This window comes from Cololabis saira, chromosome 9 (genome assembly GCF_033807715.1).
Source record: "Cololabis saira isolate AMF1-May2022 chromosome 9, fColSai1.1, whole genome shotgun sequence".
In the NCBI taxonomy this organism is placed as follows: Eukaryota; Metazoa; Chordata; class Actinopteri; order Beloniformes; family Belonidae; genus Cololabis; species Cololabis saira.
In genome coordinates, this window is record NC_084595.1 from 39,116,753 (window position 1) to 39,140,914 (window position 24,162).

The 24,162-nt window shown below is 39.8% G+C and overlaps 1 protein-coding gene across 1 annotated transcript; it reads left to right on the forward strand.

Moving 5' to 3' along the window:
* Positions 1 to 886: 886 nt before the first annotated feature.
* On the forward strand, positions 887 to 23,959 carry tars1 (threonyl-tRNA synthetase 1). Its single transcript, XM_061729557.1, has 19 exons — positions 887 to 1,033; positions 1,967 to 2,044; positions 3,081 to 3,271; positions 4,673 to 4,796; positions 6,573 to 6,697; positions 7,418 to 7,535; positions 7,639 to 7,703; positions 10,511 to 10,589; positions 10,722 to 10,868; positions 11,342 to 11,440; positions 14,013 to 14,179; positions 15,041 to 15,203; positions 17,761 to 17,898; positions 20,288 to 20,365; positions 20,451 to 20,551; positions 21,458 to 21,562; positions 21,764 to 21,836; positions 23,248 to 23,362; positions 23,510 to 23,959. Exons 1-19 carry the CDS (start codon positions 974 to 976, stop codon positions 23,656 to 23,658), a joined length of 2,175 nt encoding a protein of 724 aa, XP_061585541.1. The 5' UTR covers positions 887 to 973; the 3' UTR covers positions 23,659 to 23,959.
* The last annotated feature ends 203 nt before the right edge of the window (positions 23,960 to 24,162 follow it).

Here is a 24,162-nt window from a genome sequence, read left to right on the forward strand (position 1 = left end):
AGAAATCAAGGTTAGGTATACTCAGTACTCGAGTTGTAAAAAAAAATCAGGGGGGATGGTGGATTTTATCATATGGGGACAGATAATTTGTGCTGATTACAAATAATATAATATATTACAAATAATAGCAGTGACCAAAACACCTGCAGAAATACTGCAGGAATGACATAGCAGCAGTTAAATGCAGCCTTCTGTAAGCTTTAAATATCCACTGGGCTTACATCAAATACATCAAAACACAAAAATAAAAAACTGTTTTCTGAACTTATCAATATGACTCTGTCCTTCACAGGATAAGTAAAATGGATCACTGCAAAAACTCAAAATCTTAACAAGAATATTTGTCTTATTTCTAGTTAAAATGTCTCATTTTAGTAAAAAAATCTCAAGACTCACAGACTCATCACTGAAAAAAACAACAATTTTCACCTGTTTCAAGTAGATTTTCACTTGAAATAAGTAGAAAAATCTGCCAGTGGAACAAGATTTTGTTGCTTGTAATAAGAAGATAAATCTTGTCCCACTGGCAGATTTTTCTATTTATTTCAAATGAAAATTTACCTGAAACAGGTGAAAATTGTCACATTTTTCTGGTGTTATTTTTCTGGTGATGACTCTAAATGTTGAAATAGCAGTAAAACCACATTCATTGATGAAATGACATAAGGGATGGAAAGGGGGGATGGTAGTTTTACAGGGGGGTGATTTTGACTGTTTTTATTTCAGGGGGGATGCCATCTCCTCTCACCCCCCCTCAACTCCAGTACTGGGTGTACTTGGATAAGAAGCACAGGTAAACATTTCCATAGTTGATAAGCCCCGCCCACTATGAGGACAAGCCCCGCCCACCAGGCGAGGTTGCATCAGAACGACCGGGTAACGTCATCACCAAGCGTCACCCAGCGCTGCTGTCACCAGTTCATCCACATCAGACTGCAAATACCCCTAAAAGTAGCCCAATACTTGCCTTGTTATGGCAGAACAGGCTGTCGTGGACAAAATGAGCGAACTGCAAGTGGACGAGGGCAAAAAGGTGATGCTTCATTAACCGCACGGGTCACATTAGAGTAATTAAATCTAGCCGGCAGCTAGCCTAGCCTGCAGTTCACATGCTGACATTTAGCAACGCGCCGCTAATGTTTCGCTTATATCGCTTGTGTGAGTCATTTTATGGTTTTCTTTATCAAAATAGAAAGTCTTACATTTAGGGAATAAAAGAAAAAGAAACATGTCTGTTTTGTGAAGCAAACCTTAAGCCACGTCGCAATTACGTGGAAGCTGTGCTGCTCAAGGCGGATTTTTGGTTCCGCGTTACACCGACGCAGAGCCTACGGCGTAGGGTACGGGGCAACGCATTCCGTACGGTGCACGTCGCCGCGTAATCTACGCCGTATCTCTGCGTTGATTTAACGCAGAACCATAAATCAGGCTTCAGGTAGTGAGACTTGTGCCAATCTCTGTTGTGTTTTATAATAGTTTTATATTTATTATTCTGGTGGCTGTCTTGTGCAGGAATAAGCCATTTTTAAGATGCTACATTAAGCACCAAAATGTTGTTTATAAATCGGCATGGGTAAAGTGTACCAGTGAGATACTTTTAGAGCAGAAGTAGAAGTAGTTCATTCCAGATGAGCAAAAAAAAAAAAAAAAAACAGACAAGAAAGAAACTGAATAGTAATCGCACAGACATATGAATACATTTACAAAACATAAAAAGGTTACAACACATAATGGGTTTATTTACCCAACTGAACCTACCTATCTTGTTCAAAGTATTGTCAATTTAAAGCCCAATCAGAAACTCTGGTTTATTTCCTATAAACTGTTTTTAAAGTGGTGGAGAGATTTGAATGTGTACTTTTCAAAACTGCTTCAAAAGAGTGTTTGCAAAGTGTCGTACCACACATTTCTTTCCCCTTTCTTTATGGTGAAGTTTTTCTAACTTCATGGTTTAATGTTTTGACAGAAGGGAAGCGAAAGTGGTAAAGATGGAGGGAAGAAAAAGACTAAAAATGCTGCTGGAGACTCTTCTGGCAAGAGCGAGGTGAGTTACCAACCCAAAAGTCACATGTGTACTGTATACGTTACTGTATATCCAGGATTTTTCTTGTTCTAAATTGGTTACTTTTGTTCACATTTCCTTCCACAGTCCCTGAATCAAAATCTATGCAACATCTATAAATTACATCTGTAGTTCTTTTTCATAAAAAAAAACACTATTTTGTGTGTATATTTTCATGCTGTACTAAACAACATTAAATAACGTATTTGTCTCAATATATCTGTAATGCATAGACTATACAAATTCTGAAAATTTTTGATCTGAAGACCAAATTCTTTGCAAGAAATGGTATATACTAGGGGTGTAAGAGTACATAAAAATCACGGTTCGGTACGTACCTCCGTTTTGAGGTCACGGTTAGGTTCATTTTTGGTACAGTAAGGGGGATAAAAACACAACTTAAAAATTACTTTTCGTTTAATTTTCAACTTTTGCAAACTACGGTTTATACATTTTCTTATCAAAATGAAACATTAAAAAAAAAAAAAAAAATAGGAATACTGCTTCAATCCATTACCAAGTCCTCCAATAAATAACATTTTTTCAAATTGAACAAAATATAAAACATGTTTAAAACCTGTGTTCTCAACAACTAGGTGTGGTCACAGATCCGCTGCTATAAAAACACCAATGGCATCAGTCATAGTTTTAGCCCGAGAATTACCGTCAAAAGCCTGTTTAAATGCCAAAGGTAAGCTGCGTTGACACTGCTGTTTGACGTATTGCCAAAAACATGCCCGATTGCAGGTGAACAATGTCAGCACACTGCTCTTGTCTTATCTACTTATCCTGTTAACTATCTACTGTTAAACATTGTATCGGATCGGTACATATCTGCACCGTACCGGCAGCCTTGTATCGAAGCGGTTCGGTACAAATACGTGTACCGTTACACCCCTAATATAAGTTGTGCGTAACTATGCTCGGCGAATGCTATACGCAGTGGAACCACGATAGTCTGCCTGTCCATTTAAGTGCAACTACTTATTTAGATTTTTTTTTTTTTTTTTTTGTCCAGTTGTCGCCGCCACCTCAGTACATTGAGGAGCGTCTCACCTTTTACACAAAGCTGAAAGCTGAGCATGATGCACTCATGGGAGAACGAGCTGCAAAGAACAGCAAACCCATCAAGGTGACCCTGCCTGACGGCAAAGTGGTGGAGGCGGAGTCCTGGAAAACCACCCCGTACCAGGTGGCATGTGGAATCAGGTCAGTGCGATCATTTTTTAAATTCCCCTTTGGTCTACCATAGTTAAATAAAAACATTTTAAAAAAGCCCAAAAGGAAAAAGCTGGAAAGTAGAACTTAATTGCCAAAGATTAGCTGTCAAGTTTATTTATGCGGCCTGTCACCAGTTACTATTTTCAAAAGCTTCATGACACCCATCCTATGAAAACCGAAATTACAAATGACACCTGTCAAACTTTGACTATTTATTGATGACAAGAATATATTTTGGCCCAGAAAAGAAGAGTTTAAGAAACTCTAGGTGAAACTTTGCTTTGTTATTGTCTGAGAATGTTGTCTTTATCGGCACAGTCCAGCGTAAAGTAGGAGCTGCAGTTGTGTTCAGACATAAAAGTCCTCTTAAATGTCAGCAGCTCCATAAGAATAGATGCCTGCAATGTCCCATATGTCTTTAAAGTCCTGGCCTTTTTTGTGCACTTCCCTTAAAAAGGTCATTGGAAAGTAAATGGGTACATTTTTATTTATATTGCACTTTTTAAGAAAAGCTGTTTCAGAGTGCTACACACAAACAAGAAGAAAAATAATCTGATATAAAAACAACTGACCAGATACAGTCCCATCATGACTAAATGGGGAAAAAAAGAACAATTGCATAAAAACAAGAAGAAAAAAAAAGAAGCCATTTGAAAGAGATGGGTCCTGAGTTTTTAAAGGTGTCCACAGTGATTACGGGTCTAACATTCAGCGGGAGACAGTTTTAAAGTTCAAGAGCAACAACTTTAAAAGCACAGTCTCCATTTATAGAGATATTTCAGGATGAGCTAGCGCTTTGTTCCGTCAACAGACTTGATGCATCCAGACATCACTTAACCTGCTTTTAAGATAGGATTTAAAAAGAACAATCATTTCTAACTCCAGTACGAATACAGCAGATCTGATTTTTATTCCTAACCTCATAATACAGAAGTTTACTAAGAAATGAGCATACTGATCCAGGCTCAAACCCCAGCTAATAGAAACGCCAAGATTATGCAAAGTATACAAATATGAATGTTCAGCTTTTAAAGTTTGTATCCTTTAAATGCTTTTATTTTATACAAATTGGACTTTACTAAGAGAGACAGAAAGTCCAGACTATCACCTTTGGCCTTAAACTCTACGAACAGAAAAATATCTGCAATTATCTGCAATTGACCGAAGAAAGTTGTCAGTTGTTAAGTCTTTTTTTTTGTCTCATCAGAAGGGCAAATATATTTTATATCCTTTGGAAAATTATTGTAATTGACTGGAAAATGAATCTGAAGTCATCTTGTGCGACTAATATCAAGGTACAAAGGGGTTATGGAACAAGAGTACTTACTTTTCTGTCCATTTGCAGATTTTTGCATTATTTTTAATGGTTTCTTTTTGTTGTTGTTGCAGTCAAGGCCTTGCCGACAACACAGTGATTGCCAAAGTAAACAACAGCGTGTGGGACCTGGACAGACCTTTGGAAGACGACTGCAGCCTTCAGTTGCTCAAGTTTGATGATGAGGAAGCTCAGGCTGTAAGTTCATCTCAGCCCTCGTGTCTTTTTTTAAGCCTGACGGGAAAGAAAATACTTTGAATTTGACATTAACATAAGTCTATGACAATATTACTCTGTTTTGTTTGTTTTTTATTTTTATTGTTATTAAAAGACATTTATATCCCAGTCCTACTTTGACATTTAGAAGGGCTTATTTGATTTAAAATGATGACATTATCTCTGAAGATATGTGAGAATTAGAAATGATGGTGTAAGGTGCGACTCGTGTCTGCTTTCCCTCCTCCTTTTCTCCCAATATAGTAGACATTTTCCAATACCCTTTTTTTTCCCCCATTAACAGTAGATGACAGTCCTTCTGTGACCCTGATTAGGAGCCACAAATATGTAAAAAAAAAAATTTATTTATCACATTTAAACACTTTGTGGGACCAAATGTTGTTTATGTCAGCTGACATGAAATATGATCAGCCATTCTCTTACTATGGAGAGGTTCCCCCACCAGGGAACCTGGTAACATAGCTGAAAATGTTTAAGCACAGAGAGATTCATCATCTTTAGTGACCATCTGAAGCTGGTCATGTAAGGACAATGAATTACAGTTTTGTCTTTCATTTCCCCGGATCTCTGGCTTTCCTTGGAATTTCTCCCATTTCTGAAGGCAAACCCCAGTTAGCCCCCTCCTTTTCCCTTTGACTTAAAATTTTACTTTTTCGTACGTCGGCCACTTAAATGCTTAATCCCATTTGCTGATATTAATTTCAGCAGCATTTGTGCCTGCTCTGGAAACCAAAGCCTTCCATATTGAACATGTCACAGTTTTCCTGGTTGGATTTTATCAGCCTGAAATATCAGTGTACTGCAAACACGACGCTGACATTGGAGCCAACAAATCACCTGCCTCCGCTCCTCCACCTGCTGACTCAAAACAGGAAGCTGCAAGGCAGCATCCTATGCTAGGGTTTAGAGCAACAAAGATGAATCGGGATGCCGTTTCTAAAAATGACATATCAGATATACAAGTAAATACTGACTAATTCTGAGATATTTTATTTGTTTTCAGCAGTATTGGTGAATATTTCCAATGCTCGCATTGGAAACAGTCTAAAACGTAGTAAAGTGAATGTGTGGACAATATTGTCAAGAATCATTTTTTCTGTGGTTCCTGTTCACACTTGCACTTTGCCGCTTGGGATTTTGTACTGGAGATGCATCCTATTAGCAGGAAGTGTGACGGAGGTGGTGATTGGTCCAGATTACACAGGAGACGCAACCATGTTCAAAACAGTATCCTGTAACAACACCGTTTTGTCAACTGCACTCTGCGTTTGCTGGATGAGCTGCTTTATGCCTGCCTTTTGTTTATCAATCTTTGCAAGAAGTCCGGAGGGAATATTCCTTTCTCACATGCCATCCCTCAGGGAAAAACTCAGGGCCCCGGGGCAAGTGTGAAAATAGATGTGTAACCATGTTGTTGTGCAATAAAAATCCTGAAGATTGTTTGAAAACAGATTCTAAAAGTCAGATTTATTTTCTAATTTTCTTTTTTTCTAAGATTTAAGAAATCCAAGAAAAAATTTTTTGTCCAGCTTTTGAATAAAGTAAAAAAAAATATTCAGAAGTTAAACTTTTATTTGAGATTATTGACTTTACCTGCAAGTTTGGCAGCAGCTCTGAATGTCAAGCCCCTGGCTCCTGTCGCTTCAGGCATGAAAAACAGATACAAGCATATGTTGCATGACTACTGCTGCGTTTCTATCTGGAGGGTACTTTCTTTTTTATATATATAATTTATAGGTGTACTGGCACTCCAGCGCTCACATCCTGGGTGAAGCCATGGAGAGAGTGTACGGCGGCTGCCTCTGCTACGGCCCCCCGATTGAGAACGGCTTCTACTACGATATGTTCCTGGACAACACCGAGTGAGTCACACGGGTTTTGGGTTCAGGTTTGTTTCTGTTAGACAGGATTCAGCGTTTATTCTTTTCTGTGTTTACGTGAGGGCGTTACAGCTGTCTTAACAGCTTCCCTGAGTTTTGGGGCTTAAACCAAACAAGAGAAGTAGATCCTAACAGAACTAATGCTGTTTTGTCTGGATTTTACTTGGATGTGAATTTGAAATCATTTCCTTTTCGTATACGCTCACATGATTGATTTACTAAGAGCAAATTGCATCAGACAGCAGACTTGGTGATTAGTTTAGCTTTGATATTGCAACCCAATTTCCTCATAAACAACTCTCTTCACATGACCTTTCTGTGCACCAAATGCTTTTCTGTCTGCTTTAGGCTGCCGGAGAACTTGAGCGGTGCTGTCTAATTAATTCTACAACCTCCCTAATGAAGTCATTTTATGCTAATGGCATTCTTACAGACTTTTTTTCCACAAGGATATTCTGACATTGCTTAAGCCCTAAAGCCAAGGATTTAAAATATTTGTCCATCCTTGGCAGAGGTCATCAGTTTCCTGGTGGACAAAAGGTCTGTTTACACTGTTAAATATCAGGTCACATCCATGACGCCCTTTGGAAGCTGTTGCAGACTATATTAAGTGCTGGAGACAATGTGCTCATTAATAAACATTTCTGAAAGCCCTGTTGACGATAGTGTTGCTGTTCTGTTTATTTCTTGACGTATGGACAGGGGGGTATCGAGCAATGACTTCCCTGGTCTGGAAACCCTGTGCAAGAAAATCATCAAGGAGAAACAGCCATTTGAGAGGTTGGAGATAAAGAAGGAAACTTTACTGGAAATGTTTAAGGTATATTTAAACACTAACACACATACAGACGTAACATAAATTAAATGATATATGCGCATACTGAACAAAAATGTTCTGGTTTTTTTTTTGTTTTTTTTTACAGTACAACAAGTTCAAGTGCCGCATTCTGAACGAGAAAGTCACCACTCCCACCACCACCGTTTACAGGTGAGTCTGGGAGCGCAGTATACAAGGGCTTGGTGGAAGTCTTCTGTTTTTCTTAAGCATTCATTCATTCATTCATTCATTCATTCATATTTTTTATTTCGAGCAATACAGCATAACATAAGTGACCTGCGTGCAACATAAAATTAAACAAATAAAAAAATAATATCAGGTGCAGGTTCAAAATACAAATTAACTCGTTAACACTCGAAAGGGAGTGGGAAGAAGAAAACTTATTTAATCCCACCCCTGTTTCTCATTAACAACTTGACAGATTTTTCTTTTTTTTTTAAAGGAGCTTGAGGCAGGATTGAGGCAGAATTTATGAAAAAAATTCGTATACGTTTTAAGTTTTCTAGTAATAATGTCAGATGAAGCGTTCCAAACCAAAAAGAATGAGCCCTCTAGTGTATCTCTCCGTTGCCTTGAACAGGCTGTGTGCTGCAAAATGTGCTGCAATTCGGGCCCAAATTTCCCGCGCTGGGCTGCGGATGTGACGTCACATGACGCTGCATGCACGTTCTCCCCGTTCTCCCGTGCCGGCTTCACTGTTGGCTGCAGTACCCCCGACGGCCGTCGCGGTGAAGGGTGGCGCTATATAGTCTCATTTCTTAAAAGGAGCCTCATGCTCCTTTAAGGCTTCCTCCTGTCTCCACATTTGAACCAAAACAATGAACAAAAGATCTATATCAAATTATAATAAAAATTATTTTACAGTTCACCTCACCTAAATTTACACACATTGTGGCTGTGAAATGCAGATGCATTGGTTGCTTTGGTTGGACAGGATGCAACGTGAGAGCAGCAACGCTACCGGTCTAGTTAATGAGAGCGGTCACACAGCAGCGGCCGTGCAGCACTTCAGCAGCTTCCCAGAAGCAACCGTCTGTGCTGCTCCAATAAAAACATGCTTAAAGTCTATTTTGACCCTCGACCACGAGTGAACCGCATTAATTTCCACACAGCAGGTTAAACTGGTAGGAAATTAGTCATCAGAATAGTAAATTGTGGTAATTTTCTAAATAAAAGTCCACGAGCGGGCTCTGGACATTATGTTATGCTGTTGAGCTAATGGGTAAACAAGTCAAATCATTTTATTTATAGCCTCTATTACAGCTCTAAATTGTCTCGGCGCAAATGTCAGAGACCCACAAGCAAATGTTAAAGAAGGAACAGCAAAAAAACAAAACAAAAAAAAAAAACAACCTCCCCTTAGGGAGGGAAGAAACCTTGAGCAGGACTTGGACCGTGTCTCCTGCCAAAAACAAGCAGGGTACAGGAAGAAAAGAGGAAGAGATATATCATCAATATTAGATAAGACAGAATATATTAGTAGTAATTAGACTTTAGCTGGAGATCTGATAGCTCTATGAACACACGTCTGATACCTGGTCATTGGTGGACTACAGAGACAACTGTATAAACGGGTGTAGACACTTGATGGTCAGAGGGGGGACTGCAGGTCAGCATGAAGCTCTGGAAGCTCTGGCCTGTAAACATACCCAGAAGAGAAAAGGAGGGGGCGGATCAGCACAATAAACTATAAACAATAAAGCGCAGTTATACTAACCAAATACTTAAAGGGGACTCATTATGAAAAACAGGTTTTTTTCTTGCTTTAACATATATAAAGTGGTCTCCCCTCAGCCTGGCAACTCAGAGAAGGAAAGAAACCAGATTCTGCAGTGTCTGTACAGCCGCTCGGATGAGCCGTCCAGTGTCATGTGGCTTCTATGAGCCGTTCAGATTCTGCTCCCGTCGTTACGTTACGACGGGCGCGATTTACATCGGTTGGCCTCCGATGCGTGAAAACCCGCCCACAACTAACTCCGGCGGCCGGAGCTTCCGCCATTTTTTCGTAGCGGTGTATCGCGTCATTCAGGCAGCCAATCAGCACAGAGCCTCATTATCATAGCCCCGCCCACTCAATCCTGCATAGAGAGTGGGAAGATAAAGACATGGCTCAGAGGCTGAAATTCTAATTTATTTAGCAAAAACAATCAAAAGCTTGTTTTTAAGACATCCAAGGCCTCTTCAAAATAGGTATTAGATGCCATAATAGGTCTCCTTTAATTAATAATCGTGGCTTGACCTGAAGAAGAGGAGAAAAAATGGGGAAGGGCACCGCTCAGCGGATCATTTTGGAGTCCCCCTGCAGCGTAGGCCTAGAGCAGCATATCTATGACGGAGCTATGTTAGAGACGAGCTTTTTCTAGGCCCTTACACACTTAAGTCTTCAGTCTTTACTAAACAGAAAGGGTTTAAGCCTGTTCTTAAAGGTGAAGGTGGTGTCAGCCTCCTTAACCCAACCTGGTACCTGCTTCCATAGTAATGGTGTCTGATTGCAGAAGGCCCGTCCTCCAAATCTAATTTGGCGTATCCTAGGAACTACAAGCCAACCTGCTCTTTGAGAGCGTGAGGCATAATCAGGTCCTGTAGATAACGTGGAGCTTGAGCGTGAACGACTTTATACGCAGGTAACAGAATTTTTTATTGGATTCTGAGTGTTGCGGGGAGCGAGTGGAGGGGGCGAACACAGGAGAGACGCGGTCTCTCTTGCTGATTCCTGTCAGCATTCGCGCTGCTGCATTTTGGATCAGCCGGAAGCTATTTATAGAATTAGTCGGGCATTTTTAGGATGAAAGATGTTTTTGTCCATCTGCTATAAAGTCGAGATCTTCTTTTTCATTGAGTTGCACTCAAAACACAGTTTAGTGGAAAGAGAGAATATACATTATACATAGTGGGTTTTTTTTCTTCTTGCTTTTAATAAAAAAGCAAAATAACCTCCTAAATATTCTGCTTTTCAGATGTGGTCCATTAATTGACTTGTGTCGTGGGCCTCATGTCAGACACACTGGAAAGATCAAGGCACTCAAGGTTCACAAGGTAATTCTTATTATTAGCAGCTGTGAAATTCACGAGAAATGAGGCGCTGTTGCCGTGTCTTTTTATTCTCGGGGGATTTGATGGATCCTCCACAACAGTGAAAGGTAATATTCTTCCTCTGTGATTTGATAGAACTCTTCTACTTACTGGGAGGGGAAAGCAGACATGGAAACCCTCCAGAGGATCTACGGAATCTCCTTTCCCGACCCCAAGATGCTCAAAGAATGGGAGAAGTTTCAAGAGGAGGCCAAGAACAGGGATCATCGCAAACTGGGACGGGTATGGACTGAAATGTAACTGCATTTTCACTAAGCAGAGGAGTTTAAAATGGCCTCCTGCAGACTTTAGCATGATAAAGTAAGGGTATTTATGGCAGGCTGGTATTCACTGAGTTGCACGTAAAATAAATATGAGATACATGTAGAGATGGCCTTGTGTTTGATGCATTATTGGGTATATTTCTAAACTTTTCTAATTCTAACAATTACTGGTAAAACAACATTTACATGGCCTTATTGTTATTTACAGTGTTCATTCCTTGCAGAGCCATTTGTAATGTGCTGTAATAGGGGATTTATGGTTCAGGGCGTGTGCTATTGTAGCCTTTTACTCAAGTCTAATTACATTTGTTGAAAAACAAGTTGAGCACATAAATGAAAACATGCACACGCTGTAATTAAACCTGTTTGACCATGGAGTTACCCATTTTAATTTGCCATCACACTAAAACATTTTTTTTATATTTGTTTCAGGAGCAGGACCTGTTCTTCTTTCATGAACTGAGTCCGGGGAGCTGCTTCTTCCTGCCGAAGGGAGCTTTCATCTACAACACGCTGATTGAGTTCATCAGAGTGAGTTAGTCGTGGGGCCTTCAGTGAATAATTACTTTGATCTGTCTCCAGGCTTTGAGCTTTAAGATGCAAGAAAAAGGTGGAGGCTGAAAGGGAGAAAGTTCAGTTTTGCAGGAAGACCTCAGGATAATAAAACCAAAATATTTGTACATTTAGTCATCCAATTAAAACATAATCCAGAGCTTCAGACTAACTTTTTCCACTAGAAGTTACTTCCGAATTAAAATCTTGGGAACACGTCTTGCATCCTCTTTCAACCCAACACGGCTGTATTATTAATAACATTACTAATAAATGCTTTGGAATTACACAATTTGCAGACATGTAAAACAATCCCCTATTTTCTTCCCATGCAGACAGCCGATAAATCAAATCTATACTCTTTATGTCTTTGTTTACAATTAAAGTGTTCTTTGGTATTTCTGTAAATTGTGTATTCACTACCACAACATTTATTAGTTATGCGTATCACATGAAAAATTATTAATATTTTTGCTCTGCTTCTTGATGTAACGGTTGAGCTGCTTCCTTTTCCTGGTTTGGAGCATAAACAAGGCTGTGCAGTGATTCACAAAGAAAAAAGGAAAGAGGGGGTTCTCAAACCAGCAACAACACTTTCAGGGGAAGGGTCCAAAGAAAAACCTCGGCCTCGGTCGTATAAAAGGGCAAAATAGATGTTTCTAGACATTGGTTTCAACTGGGTACATTGTTACTGCTCCATATCAGCGAGCAATGGCCATATTTTTACTCTTGAGGAGATAAAGGCTACACATTAGGAAATTCCATATTCCTTAATGTGCATTAATTAATTTTTTTTTAAAATAAAAAGCAACAACCAGGATGGATGAAAATGTGATGAGCGGCGCTACTAACACAAAAACTGCATTTGTGTAATTGGGATTCACTGGAGATTTTTTTTTTTTTAACAATTAAATATAACCCATTAACCTAAAAAATAGCAGCTCCTCCTTCATTTGCTGCATTTGATTCCCTACTGCAGATCGATTAGCTGACTCCTGCCTCAGAAAGCTGCCGGCTTATGTGCTGCAGATCCATCACTGTAATTTCCATACAGAGTTTATGCATCATGTTGTTAAGCAGCATGTTTTATTTATTGAGCTTGTGTTCATGTTGTGGCCCCAGCAATCATACATGGGTTCATTACATGATGCTACTTTCTTTGCAATATTACACAAAACCTGCATGAGCCAGCTCAGTTATGGATTCGGCCTTTGGCCTGTTTTGAACGTGAGATTTACGGATGGTTACTCGTCTTATGCTCAGCAGAAATGTGTGGCTGTGCGAAATGTGTAGTGACACAGGGGGATTTGAAAGATCTTTTTGGTTTTGATGATTGAGTAATAGGCTATTAAAGTAATAGTCTTTGTGCTGCTGCTCACTCGGACAGGATTCTGGTATAAAGACTTCTAAATTCACCTTTTTTCCTCCTGGGTGAAAAGCCTGAGCGAAGCAATTGTCCCAATACTCTGTTGTTTTAATGAGAAAAGCTCTGTGGTAGATCCTCTTTCTCTCACTAGTACATTATGCACTTACACACATCCTCCTTCACTTTCTACTGCAGTTGGCATAAGAAAAGCTTGAGTTTAGATAAGTGGTGTTTAGTCTGAAATGGATTTGAAAATTAACCAAAAAACCCACTAATGCTTTGATCTGAAAAACTTGGAACTGATAGAAGCAAAGGTTTTGATTATGTTTCATTAGGATGGCTCTCATGATATGTTGAAGTTTCAAAGATGAAACAAATGAAAAATATTCTTATATTTGCACAGTTAAATGATTTTACCATCATTCCTTTGCCTCCCAGGTCGGTTGAGATGTAAATATGTACTGACTTGTCTGAATCGTGCACACTTCTGACCTGGCAATGGAAAAAGATTGCTTATTGTGATGTTAACCTTTTGTACAACAATCCGAGAATCTTTAAATAGCTTATGTTTGGTAAACTGGGCACATCTGGAGTAAATTGAAACATGGAAGCCAGACATTTGACCGCATTAAGGAGAAGCTGTCTTCCACCACGATACAGATGGTCAAATTGGTTTTCAGATGTCGATATTCAATATGTGCAGCCATAATGGAAAAGTCATTGGAAGCAATTTCATATTAATGTTGTGACAAATGAAGGTTGTTTTTTCTTTAAATGGTCTGTGCAGGCTACAAAACCCACACGCTCAAATACTGGTAATATTTAAAGAAAATTTACTCTTTCATTCATTTGTTTAACGAAACAGGATAATCCAACATGCATTAACAACTTGATTCTCAGTGTAGAGCAACATATGACTGTACATCCCCTTGAGGTTTTGATGGGTTAAAGCACTGCAAAATATCACTCCTGATTTCTTTTAAATGCTTTCTAAACAGACGCAGATGTAAGGGTGCAGCAACGAAAAACATTCTTGGATGATATTTGCTTTTAAAATCTCTACTTTGCAGGGTTTACGTCTGCTGCTGTCAACAATTCCCCAGTGGAACCTGTTCAGTTGTAATTGTGCTGCTGTTTTAGTTTTTTATGTGTTAAAAGGTAACCACTTTGCCCTGTCTGTTGCAGAGTGAGTACAGGAAGAGGGGCTTCCAGGAGGTCGTGACTCCCAACATCTACAACAGCAAACTGTGGCTGACCTCCGGACACTGGCAGCATTACAGTGACAACATGTTCTCCTTCGAAGTCGAGAAGGAGATCTTCGCTCTCAAACCCATGAACTGCCCTGGGCACTGGTGAGGGTTCAGCATTTATATGGGGGGGTTGGAGAAGGGAAGGGAAAGAAAAGAAAAAAAAAAGGAATCAAGTGAAGAGAAAATCCGAAGTGCTCAGGGAATTGTTCAGAAAAAATCTTGAAGGTGCTCTTTGGTGTTGGGGGAAAAAAAACAATATCTTGTCAAAAAAGGGAGTCCAAGGCACTCTTCTTGTGGAAAAAATATTAAAAAGCCTTTATTGAAACATGGCTAATAAGTTTTATAACATGGGAGCAGAGACCCACGCGTTTCGGCGCAAGCCTTCTTCAAAAAAAAAAAAGGAATGTCAAACTTTATATGGCCTAATTACTCCAGCATTAAAAGGTTTTTATGCTTGTTTGTTTGTTTTTCATGCATTAAATTACTCCAGCACTGCCATGATTCTGAATGTTTAAGTGTGTGGGGTGGGGGGGGAGTTACACACCATATTCCATGTAGCTTTATTAGATTTTACACTCAGTCCTGTTATCAGTTGTTGAGATCCAGCTGCATAATTTAATGCTCCAGTAGTTTGTCAACCAATTGAGCTCAGCTTGCAGTAGTCTGACGCTCTCGCATTGTTTTCACTCATATAATGACCCAGTTCAGTTTACATCTGAATGCTGCATTGCAGTACGCGGTTCCAATCTGTAGTTCCTTCATGTCCTTGTACTGTTTAAAACCTGTTTATTCTCTCCTGGATATCACAGCAGAATCAAAATTGAGCTTCTGTTGTAGTGATTATCTCAGCTTTTCACAGTATCGCTGAATCAGTCAAGCAGTTTTTCAGGACATTCTGGTAACTCCGGCTTGATGTTGACAGTTTTATTTACACATTTTGCTTATTTATCTGCTTGGCACCAGTCTGATGTTTGATCACCGGCCCCGCTCCTGGAGAGAGCTGCCCATCCGCATGGCCGACTTCGGCGTGCTGCACAGGAACGAGCTGTCAGGAGCTCTGACCGGGCTCACTCGAGTCCGCCGCTTCCAGCAAGATGATGCACATATATTCTGCTCCATGGACCAGGTGAATAACATTCACATGACACACACTTTTCATTTAAAAACTGTTGCCTGAAGGACCTCAAATATCAAAGTCTGCTTACAACTCGGAATTAAATACTGGATTCGTGTCATATAAAAATCTTTACGCCTGATAAATTGCCTTGAGTGACATTGCTCAAGGCAGTTTCTGTTCATGGTGGAAAATTACAAGAAATCTAATCAGTTCATCTTGAAATGCATGCTTGCATCTCCCTTGCTGAACTGTTGGTTCATACACTGTGGATAAAGCAGATGTATTATGATAAGGAAAACCAATATATTGACTGACTGGGTGGCACAGGGGCATTGTTCCCCAACAAGACACACATGGACTCGGGGATAATATTGGATCTTTGGAATGCTGCTATGTAAGCAACCCCAGTGAGAGAGGGTTTATGTAGAGGATCTGGTATCTTTTAAATACTTCAAAACCCCACATTTAGGCTAACCAAGAAACACCTGGTGGCTCATGTTTCAGTGTGGAAGTAAAACTTGAAAGTAAAACTAGAGATTGGTGGAGTACAACGAAAATAATACAAGGGGAAGCCAGGACAACAGGTCAGACGGATGTATCATTATCACCCCCACCCTTGAAGAACGGGTGCCAACCCCAGCAACATGCCCTGACTACTTGAACACAAGGGCATCTGACCTGAGGAGCAAGATCATGACTGATTTTGAGCCTCAGTGATCCCGTACCGAGGCTTGGAGAAGTATCTTCTGAAACTACTCTGGCAGATGTGAATACGGTGCTATTAAAGGGGACCTATTATGAAAAACAGGTTTTTTTCTTGCTTTAACATATATAAAGTGGTCTCCCCTCAGCCTGCCAACTCAGAGAAGGAGGAAAGCAACCAAATTCTGCAGAGTCTGTACAGCCGCCCAGATGAGCCGTCCAGTGTCATGTGGATCTACGAGCCAATAAGATTCTGCTCCCTTTTGTTACGTAATGACGGGAGCGATTTACATACTGTAGGTTGGCCTCCGATGCGTGAAACCACGCCCACAACTAACTCCGCCGGCCGGAGCTTCCGCCATTTTTTCGTAGCGGTGTATCGCGTCATTCAGGCAGCCAATCAGCACAGAGCCTCATTATCATAGCCCCGCCCACTCAGAATCCTGCATAGATAATGAAGTTAGAGAATGGGAAGATAAAGACATGGCTCAGAGGCTGAATTTCTAATTTATTTAGCAAAAACTATCAAGAGGTTGTTTTTAAGACATCCAAGGCCTGTTTAAAATAGGTATTAGATGCCATAATAGGTCCCCTTTAACAGCAGCAGCAGTGGTTTGGCTACACGGTTAACACCACAGGCAATTAGCAGAGACCTCCATGGCTGAAAAGGTTCGACACCACTGTCCAGGCTGCTTGGAGAGAGCTAAGCCAGCGATACAAACTCCTGAAAGGTGCAGCGAAGAAGCAACTGCCTGAGAAAAGCCACCAACTCCCAGTACCTGATGAGCTGGAATCTGGCAGAAAAGACCCCAGCTTGAGACTGTCCAAAGATCCCCCTGGAGACAATGCAGCACATAATGGCAGGGTGGAAGATACTTGTAGACGAAGCATACATGCAATGCCAAAGACAAGTAGCTGAATTAGTTTACAGGAACATCTATGCCGAGTCAACATGGGAGATACGAGTGGAAGTAGGATGGAAGAGCAAGGATGGATACACTAGTGATGGCTAACCAACTGGACATGGTGGTGGTCGACAAACTCCAGAAGAGAGCAGTAGTGATTGATGTGGCGATGGCAAGAACGAGGACCACAAGAAACTGGAGAAATACCAAGAGTTGAAGGTGGAAATGGGAAGGATGTGCAAAGAGAGATCCCCGTGATAATTGGGGGGGCTCGGAGATGTGACCTCCTAGCTGGGTGCATGGCTCCAGCAAGTGGAGATTTTAGAAAAAGCAACCAGAAATGAGAAAAAACAATTAGCAAGAAGTTGAGGTTTGAAGGTTCTCAGTACATCCCTGTCTTTCTAGGATATATTAGTAATCTTGAATGCTGTTATGATTAGCAGGTTAAAACGCCACAGGGGGCTGTTTTTTGAGCCGAGAACAGTTCTAACATTATCAGTGCATACAAAAAAGAGACTGGAAAGCTGAACTGATTTTTATCAGCGAGTTCAAACAGTAATTTGGAGGTTTTTTTTCCTCACTGGTTGATTTTTCTCTTCCCTCATTAGTGATGGCACTGGATTGGATTGATGGATTCTTTGATATACAAAAATGTGTTCATTTTTTTCTTCTTCATTCTTTCATTCATCGCAGCAGCTGCTTATAGTCCGTCTCTGGCGATTAACAAAATCAAACTGAAAATATGTTTCAGACGAGATAATACTTTCTAATAGTCGCCATTAAGCTTGTTATCTGTGACACCTGAGTGATACATCTTCACAGAATTGGAAAACGATCTATTTGCCCCTAATCATTGCCATCTATCTTACACATGCCAGCTGCTGTTTGAAAGGATGGATGGATGTGATGGAAGTGCACACGCAAACATATTATGATAATGCTTCTGTTATCGATCTTAGATTGAGGAGGAGATCAAAGGCTGCCTGGACTTCCTGCGGACCGTGTACGACGTGTTCGGCTTCACTTTTAAACTCAACCTTTCCACCAGACCAGAGAAGTTTCTGGGAGAGCCGGAGATCTGGGAACAAGCAGAAAAGGTAATTGGAGGGTTCTGTGTTGTCCTCCTTTATATCAGAAAATATGAACACCGCACACAGAGGGTCTTCCTCGGGGAATTAAGATGCTGAGGCGATATAATCTCGATGGCAACTCGAGCAGCACTCCACATACAGCAAATTGAAGTGTGAGATTTATAGATCCAGAGAAAATTTATGTTTTAATGAGTTTTATTTTTTTTCTTCCTGTCAACCTGCCATCAGGTCTGAAGAATAAAAGCTTTTCCTTCTCCAGAGATTTCCTCCCACTCATATTTGTGCCACACTTGCTATCTGCATGTGTTGTCTGAAAACCATCTCTTTTCTTTTTTTTTTCCCACTGCTCTCATTTCCACCGCTTATTTTTAAATTAAACATGAACAAACGATAACAAGACAATGAGTTGAACTAAACGGTGATGACGGTTGATTGACTGCTGCTTTGAGGATTCGCTGACGAATCCATCCCGGGACAGCTTGAAGGCTGAAAGATGATTTAGTAGAATCACTATAACATGACAGTTGATAAAGGTGTTGCGTGCGTTTTAGTGAGAATGTCAACAGCACTCGTGTATCAAAGACATACAAGTTGTTATTCTGGCAAGTCCTAACTGGCGGCTCCACATGGATGACAGGGTGTTTGTTTTCAGACACAGGGCATGACTTGAATTTTGTATTAGGGCGGGAGTTTGTTTTTGTTAGTTTTAATTCTTTTTTCCTATGGTGCTTATTTTCCACTGAATCAGACTTTGGAGTTATTTCACAAGATAAATATCAGTTATTTCACCAGTGTGACAATTTTGCTGTGAAAATTGTCACTTGTTTTCGGCTACAAAGAGGCTTGTTTTGTTTTCCTCTTTTGCAAACTCGCGTCTGACATAATAAGTTGATGGATTTTTTTGTCTCTTCCTGTCTCCACTCCAGTGAATTATTTTCTCTTTTTTTTTTTCTTCCCGTTTTCCCTTTCTCTGATGCTGGGATTGTCATCTTAATGTGCTGTTGGCTTCTGTCAAAATACTCTGCAATTTTAATGCTCTGCTGCATGTTTTCTGCTTACAAAAACAACTTTCTCACATTCAATTATAGGTGATTAATCAGCTTTGGTTGAAACTAAAGCAGCTTTCATTCTTGAAACAGGTGACAAAAGTGCCTAAAGATGTTGTTTGTCGCTTTATGGGGTTTCGTGAGCCTTGAAGAAGTTCATTTTTATTCTAGTCCTGGTTTCTAGTTTTTGTTGGTTCAGTCTTGTTTAGGGCTGGGGATCAATTCAAATGTCAAGAATTGATTCGATTCCGATTCTTAAGATTCAGAATCGATTATCAAGATTCGATTCGATTCCGATATTGATTTGGGTTAGTGTTATTAAAACTGTTTTTTGAGCTGTTGCATGAATTATATGACAATAGTTATGCAAAATATTACTACTAGTATTATATTGAGATTAAACAGCAAGTATTGCAGCTAATGATGCTGTAAGGACCAATCAGCTCCCAGAATGCTGATAGAACTGCAAACAGAAACATCATGTGGGTCAGAATTACCAAACAGATCCAGGGCAGCAAACACAGACGGATGAAATCGGTTTTATTTTTTCCCACATTCCGTTTTTATTTGTTCCATTTTTGGTCTATTTTGGTTTTTAATTTTTGAGCATTAGGTTTTGAGCATTTTTTGCAAATGTAACCCCAAAACAGTATATAAAGTAATGAAATATAGACAATTTATGCAATTATAACCTAACACTTTAATGTTTTCATACCTTTAAACATATTTAAAGGTAAAAAAATGGCACCAGTTATTCTCGTGTCCAACAAAACATTATTTTTTTGGGGATAAACAAAAAAATAACCAAAAGTTGTAATGTAATGATGAAAAAAAATACATAAATAAATAAAAGAAAAAAAAAAGATCTTTAGAGATATGAATCGATGTTTAGGAATTAATATGAGAATCGATTTAGAATTGGGAAATCCATTTTTTTCAACACAGGCCTAGTCTTGTTCCCTGCGTCTCAGTTTCATTTAACTTTTTCCATAAAACATTACTAACATTTTTTGACATTAATTTCTATCGTCTATCAATCAAATGGTCGCAGCAGATATTGGATAATTCCAGCATAACCAACATGTTTGTGTTGGGGGTTTGCACACACAGGTGATGGCATGGCGGCTGCACTAGCGATGGCTTCCTGCTTCACTCACCTCATTAATTATTACAAACAACCATAAAATATTATTGAGGCATTAACATTTCTTGGCTCTGAAATTGGTTCCATATGTTGTAAAGGTCGAGGCCGATTATACGGCTGTGGTTAACTTCACCATTAACCTCATGACGCTCATCCATTCATGTGGTAACAAACCAACAACTGTTTTTCTTTTTTCTTCAAACAGCAACTGGAGAACAGCTTGAACGAGTTTGGAGAGAAATGGGTTCTGAACCCGGGCGACGGAGCTTTCTACGGACCCAAGGTGAGCCGCGCTCTGCAGCCCCGAGGACGTTTGACTGGGAATCAGCAGCAACGAGGCCACTGATCATGTGTCTCTTTGTGTCCAGATTGACATTCAGATCAAAGATGCCATTGGTCGATACCATCAGTGTGCCACGATACAGCTCGACTTCCAGCTGCCCATCCGCTTTAATCTCAGCTTCGTCAGGTGAATGGTTTTCTGCTGTTTCCATGTTATGGGATCCTGGATTAATTTGTGATATTGAAGACCTAGAAGCAGTTCTGGTCATGTGTCCAAAAGACATCCTTATGGATGGTGCTTGACTTAAAATAAGCTTTTTGTTTGGTTTTTCTGTCTTTTTTTTTCTCCTCTTTCCTTTACAAAAGCCCTAATTAAAATATAGTTAACAGTAGGAACTAATAATTTTTGTAGTGTAAGAAATTGACATGAACTGAGTGGGATTTGAGGGATAATTGCCATTGATTTGAGCTGCCATTATTGATTGATTAAAAAAATAATTTTCTTCCAGTTAGCAATTAATCACCAGGGAGTTCTACTTTTATATCACCAATTTAATGTAATCCCCTGTTCCCACCAGGATTATTAATTACTAGTAGATTTTATTGGTGACCATGTGATTCATCTATAATCAGGTGCTTACAGCTTACTGCTGTTACTGCACAACTAACTAATTCCCACACCACTGGAGTAATATCTACATCCTGTTGTCATTACAGCTGCTGTTACTTTTTTGAATTGAGCTCACACGAAAGCAGCTCCACGAGAGCTGCAGCTTATTTTATCGTTATGACTTAAGGCGTGTATTTATTGCAGCCGGTGCTGTTTGAGAGGAGTTGTATTTTGCAGTTGTTGTGATTTCAGCATCCTTTGCATGAAAGTCATAAAAAAGGATATAAAAAATTATTTTGAAATATCAACCTGCCCCAGTCTGAAAACTTTTCTAGTTCCCTCATGGGCTTTAAGAGTTTTAAAACTGTGCACAAGCTGGTGTAAGTTTTAACAAGCCCTCTTTTCCAAGATATTGTGCTTCTATTTTTTTCTTTTTTTCTTATTTCTTCTCACTCTGTCCTTTTTTCTAAAATGATTTTGTAGCCATGATGGCGATGACAAGAAGAGACCGGTGATCATCCACAGAGCCATCCTGGGGTCAGTGGAGAGGATGATCGCTATTCTGACTGAAAACTACGGAGGGAAATGGTTTGTAAACAATCATTTCATAATGTTAGTTTGTCACGCGCAGCCATTTTTACTGACATATGTTTGTTGTTAATGCAGTGTTGTAATGACTTCCAGATTTATTGGAAATGTAAAGAAACACCAGCATTTTTTGAGTGTACGGTGTGTTGGTCTGTTGTTCTCTAAACCACCTAAACGCAGATGTGTTCTGTTCTGTTTTAGGCCTCTGTGGCTTTCTCCTCGTCAAGTGATGGTGGTTCCCGTGGGACCGACCTGTGAGGAGTACGCTGAGAAAGTAAGCACTGACCCAACTACACCAGTACATGCACACATTCTCTAGACAGGAGCTAGGAAGACTTTTAATTTAACGCTATCATGATTCTGAAGCTGACTCTTTTTTTTTTTTCTGATTTGTTTTCATGAAATTGTTAAATTACTCTCGACTCCATTGTGATGGCTTTAAATTAGTGATTTTTATTAGTGTGTTTAAAGGGGGGAAAAACAACAGTCAAGTTCCTTAATTCATCTAAAATGTGCTTAGTGGATCAATGTTTTTCTTTTTTGGAACAGCCTGCCTCAGCAAATCAAACAGGCCTCCTCTCTGTCTGTTTTTAAATCTCTTCTCAAAACCCTCCTTTTCTCCTTGGCTTTTAACACCTAGCAAGACAGTTGAGTTTATTTTATCCTTTTATTCTTTATTTTATTATTTTATTATTTTATCTTCTATTCTATCCTTTTTATTCACTTAACTTATCATGATTGTTTTATTTATGTGCCTTGTGTTTTATGGTGTTTTGTCTTCCATTTGCCTGTCCAGCACTTTTGGACCATGTTGGTGTTTTTAAAGTGCTTTATAAATAAAGTTGACTTGACTTAACTTTGATCAGGATAGTGATTCCCTCAGATCTGCTGGTTACTCAGTTTCTTGAGTCTGACTGTGGCGACATTGTAATGATGGAGCAAATGACAATTTGCTCTCAGGTCTGCCACGTAACACTATCCTTTAAAGTGTTTTGAGACATTTTTACCCTTTACCGTTTTAAAATCCCATCTTCACAGCTGCAATGGCACATTGGCAGATGTGAACACACTCTGATACATTAAGAGTTGATCATTTGGACCATATTCTGAGCCATTTATATGGTAAATCCATACCGGGTCACGCTGCAGAAACATCTAATCAACTGTCATCACCTGCATAAGAGTTTCTTTTTTTTTTAGGGTCCTTTTTATAACATGCAAATGCAGAAAGATGTATATCATTTGAAACGCAGCTAGATTTAAAGCCTCGCTTTAGTCTTTATCCTGGTCATCAGAGGTGCACTCAGAGCTGTCTTAACCGCTTAAATTAGTTCTGTCTCATTTAAAATGATCATAATTAACATTTTGCAGAAACATTAGGAAGAGACCTCAAATCACAAAGGGTCATCAGACGGCATTAGAGAGTTGATTGTGGAGTTGTGGGCGAATCACTTCACACATGTTCATACCAGGTGTGAAGGAGGCTTTTCATCATTTTTATAAAAGCTCTTTTGTAATAAGTTTTACAATCTTGCTGGAAAATGCAGCTGTTTGGTTGTTTAGTTTGAGATTGTTGGTGGTTGTTGCAACAAATTTAAGATTGTTCAAAATGTGATGCATTTGAAATGGATACGGTGCAGTAGATGGAAAATAATTAAGGACATGTTCTGTGGTTAATGTTGCAGGTAAGACAAGATTTCCACAGCGGCGGCTTCATGGCTGACGTGGATCTGGACCCCGGCTGCACTCTGAACAAAAAGATCAGAAACGCACAGTTGGCCCAGTACAACTTCATCCTGGGTCAGTGGCGACACGTCTTTACCTCCCGCCTGTCGATTGTTCCCCTTATCTCTGCTTCGCTGTCCCATCCCAGTATTGATTTGTTTCTCTTTTTTGTCCCCTCTCTTATTCTTTGCTGTTGTCTTCTGAATTGTTAATCCGGAAAAGTGGTGGGAGAGAAGGAGAAGACGAGCAACACGGTGAACGTGCGCACCAGAGACAACAAAGTCCACGGTGAGCGCAGCGTGGACGAGTGCGTCGCGCGTCTCCAACAGCTCAAGTCCTCCAGGAGTCGGAACGCCGAGGAGGAATTCTGAGCTTAGACGACTTCCTAACGGTACCCACCATCACCTTAAAAGGCCATGTGGTGCAGCTTTGGATCAGGGATATAAAAGCTTGCAAAAACTGGCCAGTAGGGCTTTTTTTTGCTAAATGATATTTTTCTGGTGTCTTCCATCACCTTTTTTGTTTTTTCTTATCAAAGGGCAAGGTAGCAGATTTCAATGCAATGAAGTACAATTTTCTATCCTTCCCAGCTTGACTGTACTATGATGAAGTCTTCGAACAGTTTTACAATGAAAATGTCTGTAAAAGAATAAACCAAACCGTAGAACCTGAGTCCAAACTGTTTGTGTGTCACAAGCTGATCAAAATAGAGGGAAATGGCTGGTACCTGTCTGAACAACTCCTGCCCAACATTTACTTGGGACTATTGTATGTGGGATACGGTTTTGATAATTAAACAATGCAACCCCGATGAAAGTGTAATACTTTGTGTGAGATGAGATGAAGTGAAGTGAAGCGTAATGCTTGGAGGAAAA

What these genes read in the sequence shown, in the direction of transcription:
- tars1 (XM_061729557.1), top strand. Translation starts at nt 974, where the DNA reads ATGGCAGAACAGGCTGTCGTGGACAAAATGAGCGAACTGCAAGTGGAC. An exon ending in ACTCTTCTGGCAAGAGCGAG is followed by an intron (nt 2,045 to 3,080) that starts GTGAGTTACCAA and finishes TTTTTTGTCCAG; the next exon opens with TTGTCGCCGCCACCTCAGTA. An exon ending in ATGAACTGCCCTGGGCACTG is followed by an intron (nt 14,180 to 15,040) that starts GTGAGGGTTCAG and finishes GCTTGGCACCAG; the next exon opens with TCTGATGTTTGATCACCGGC.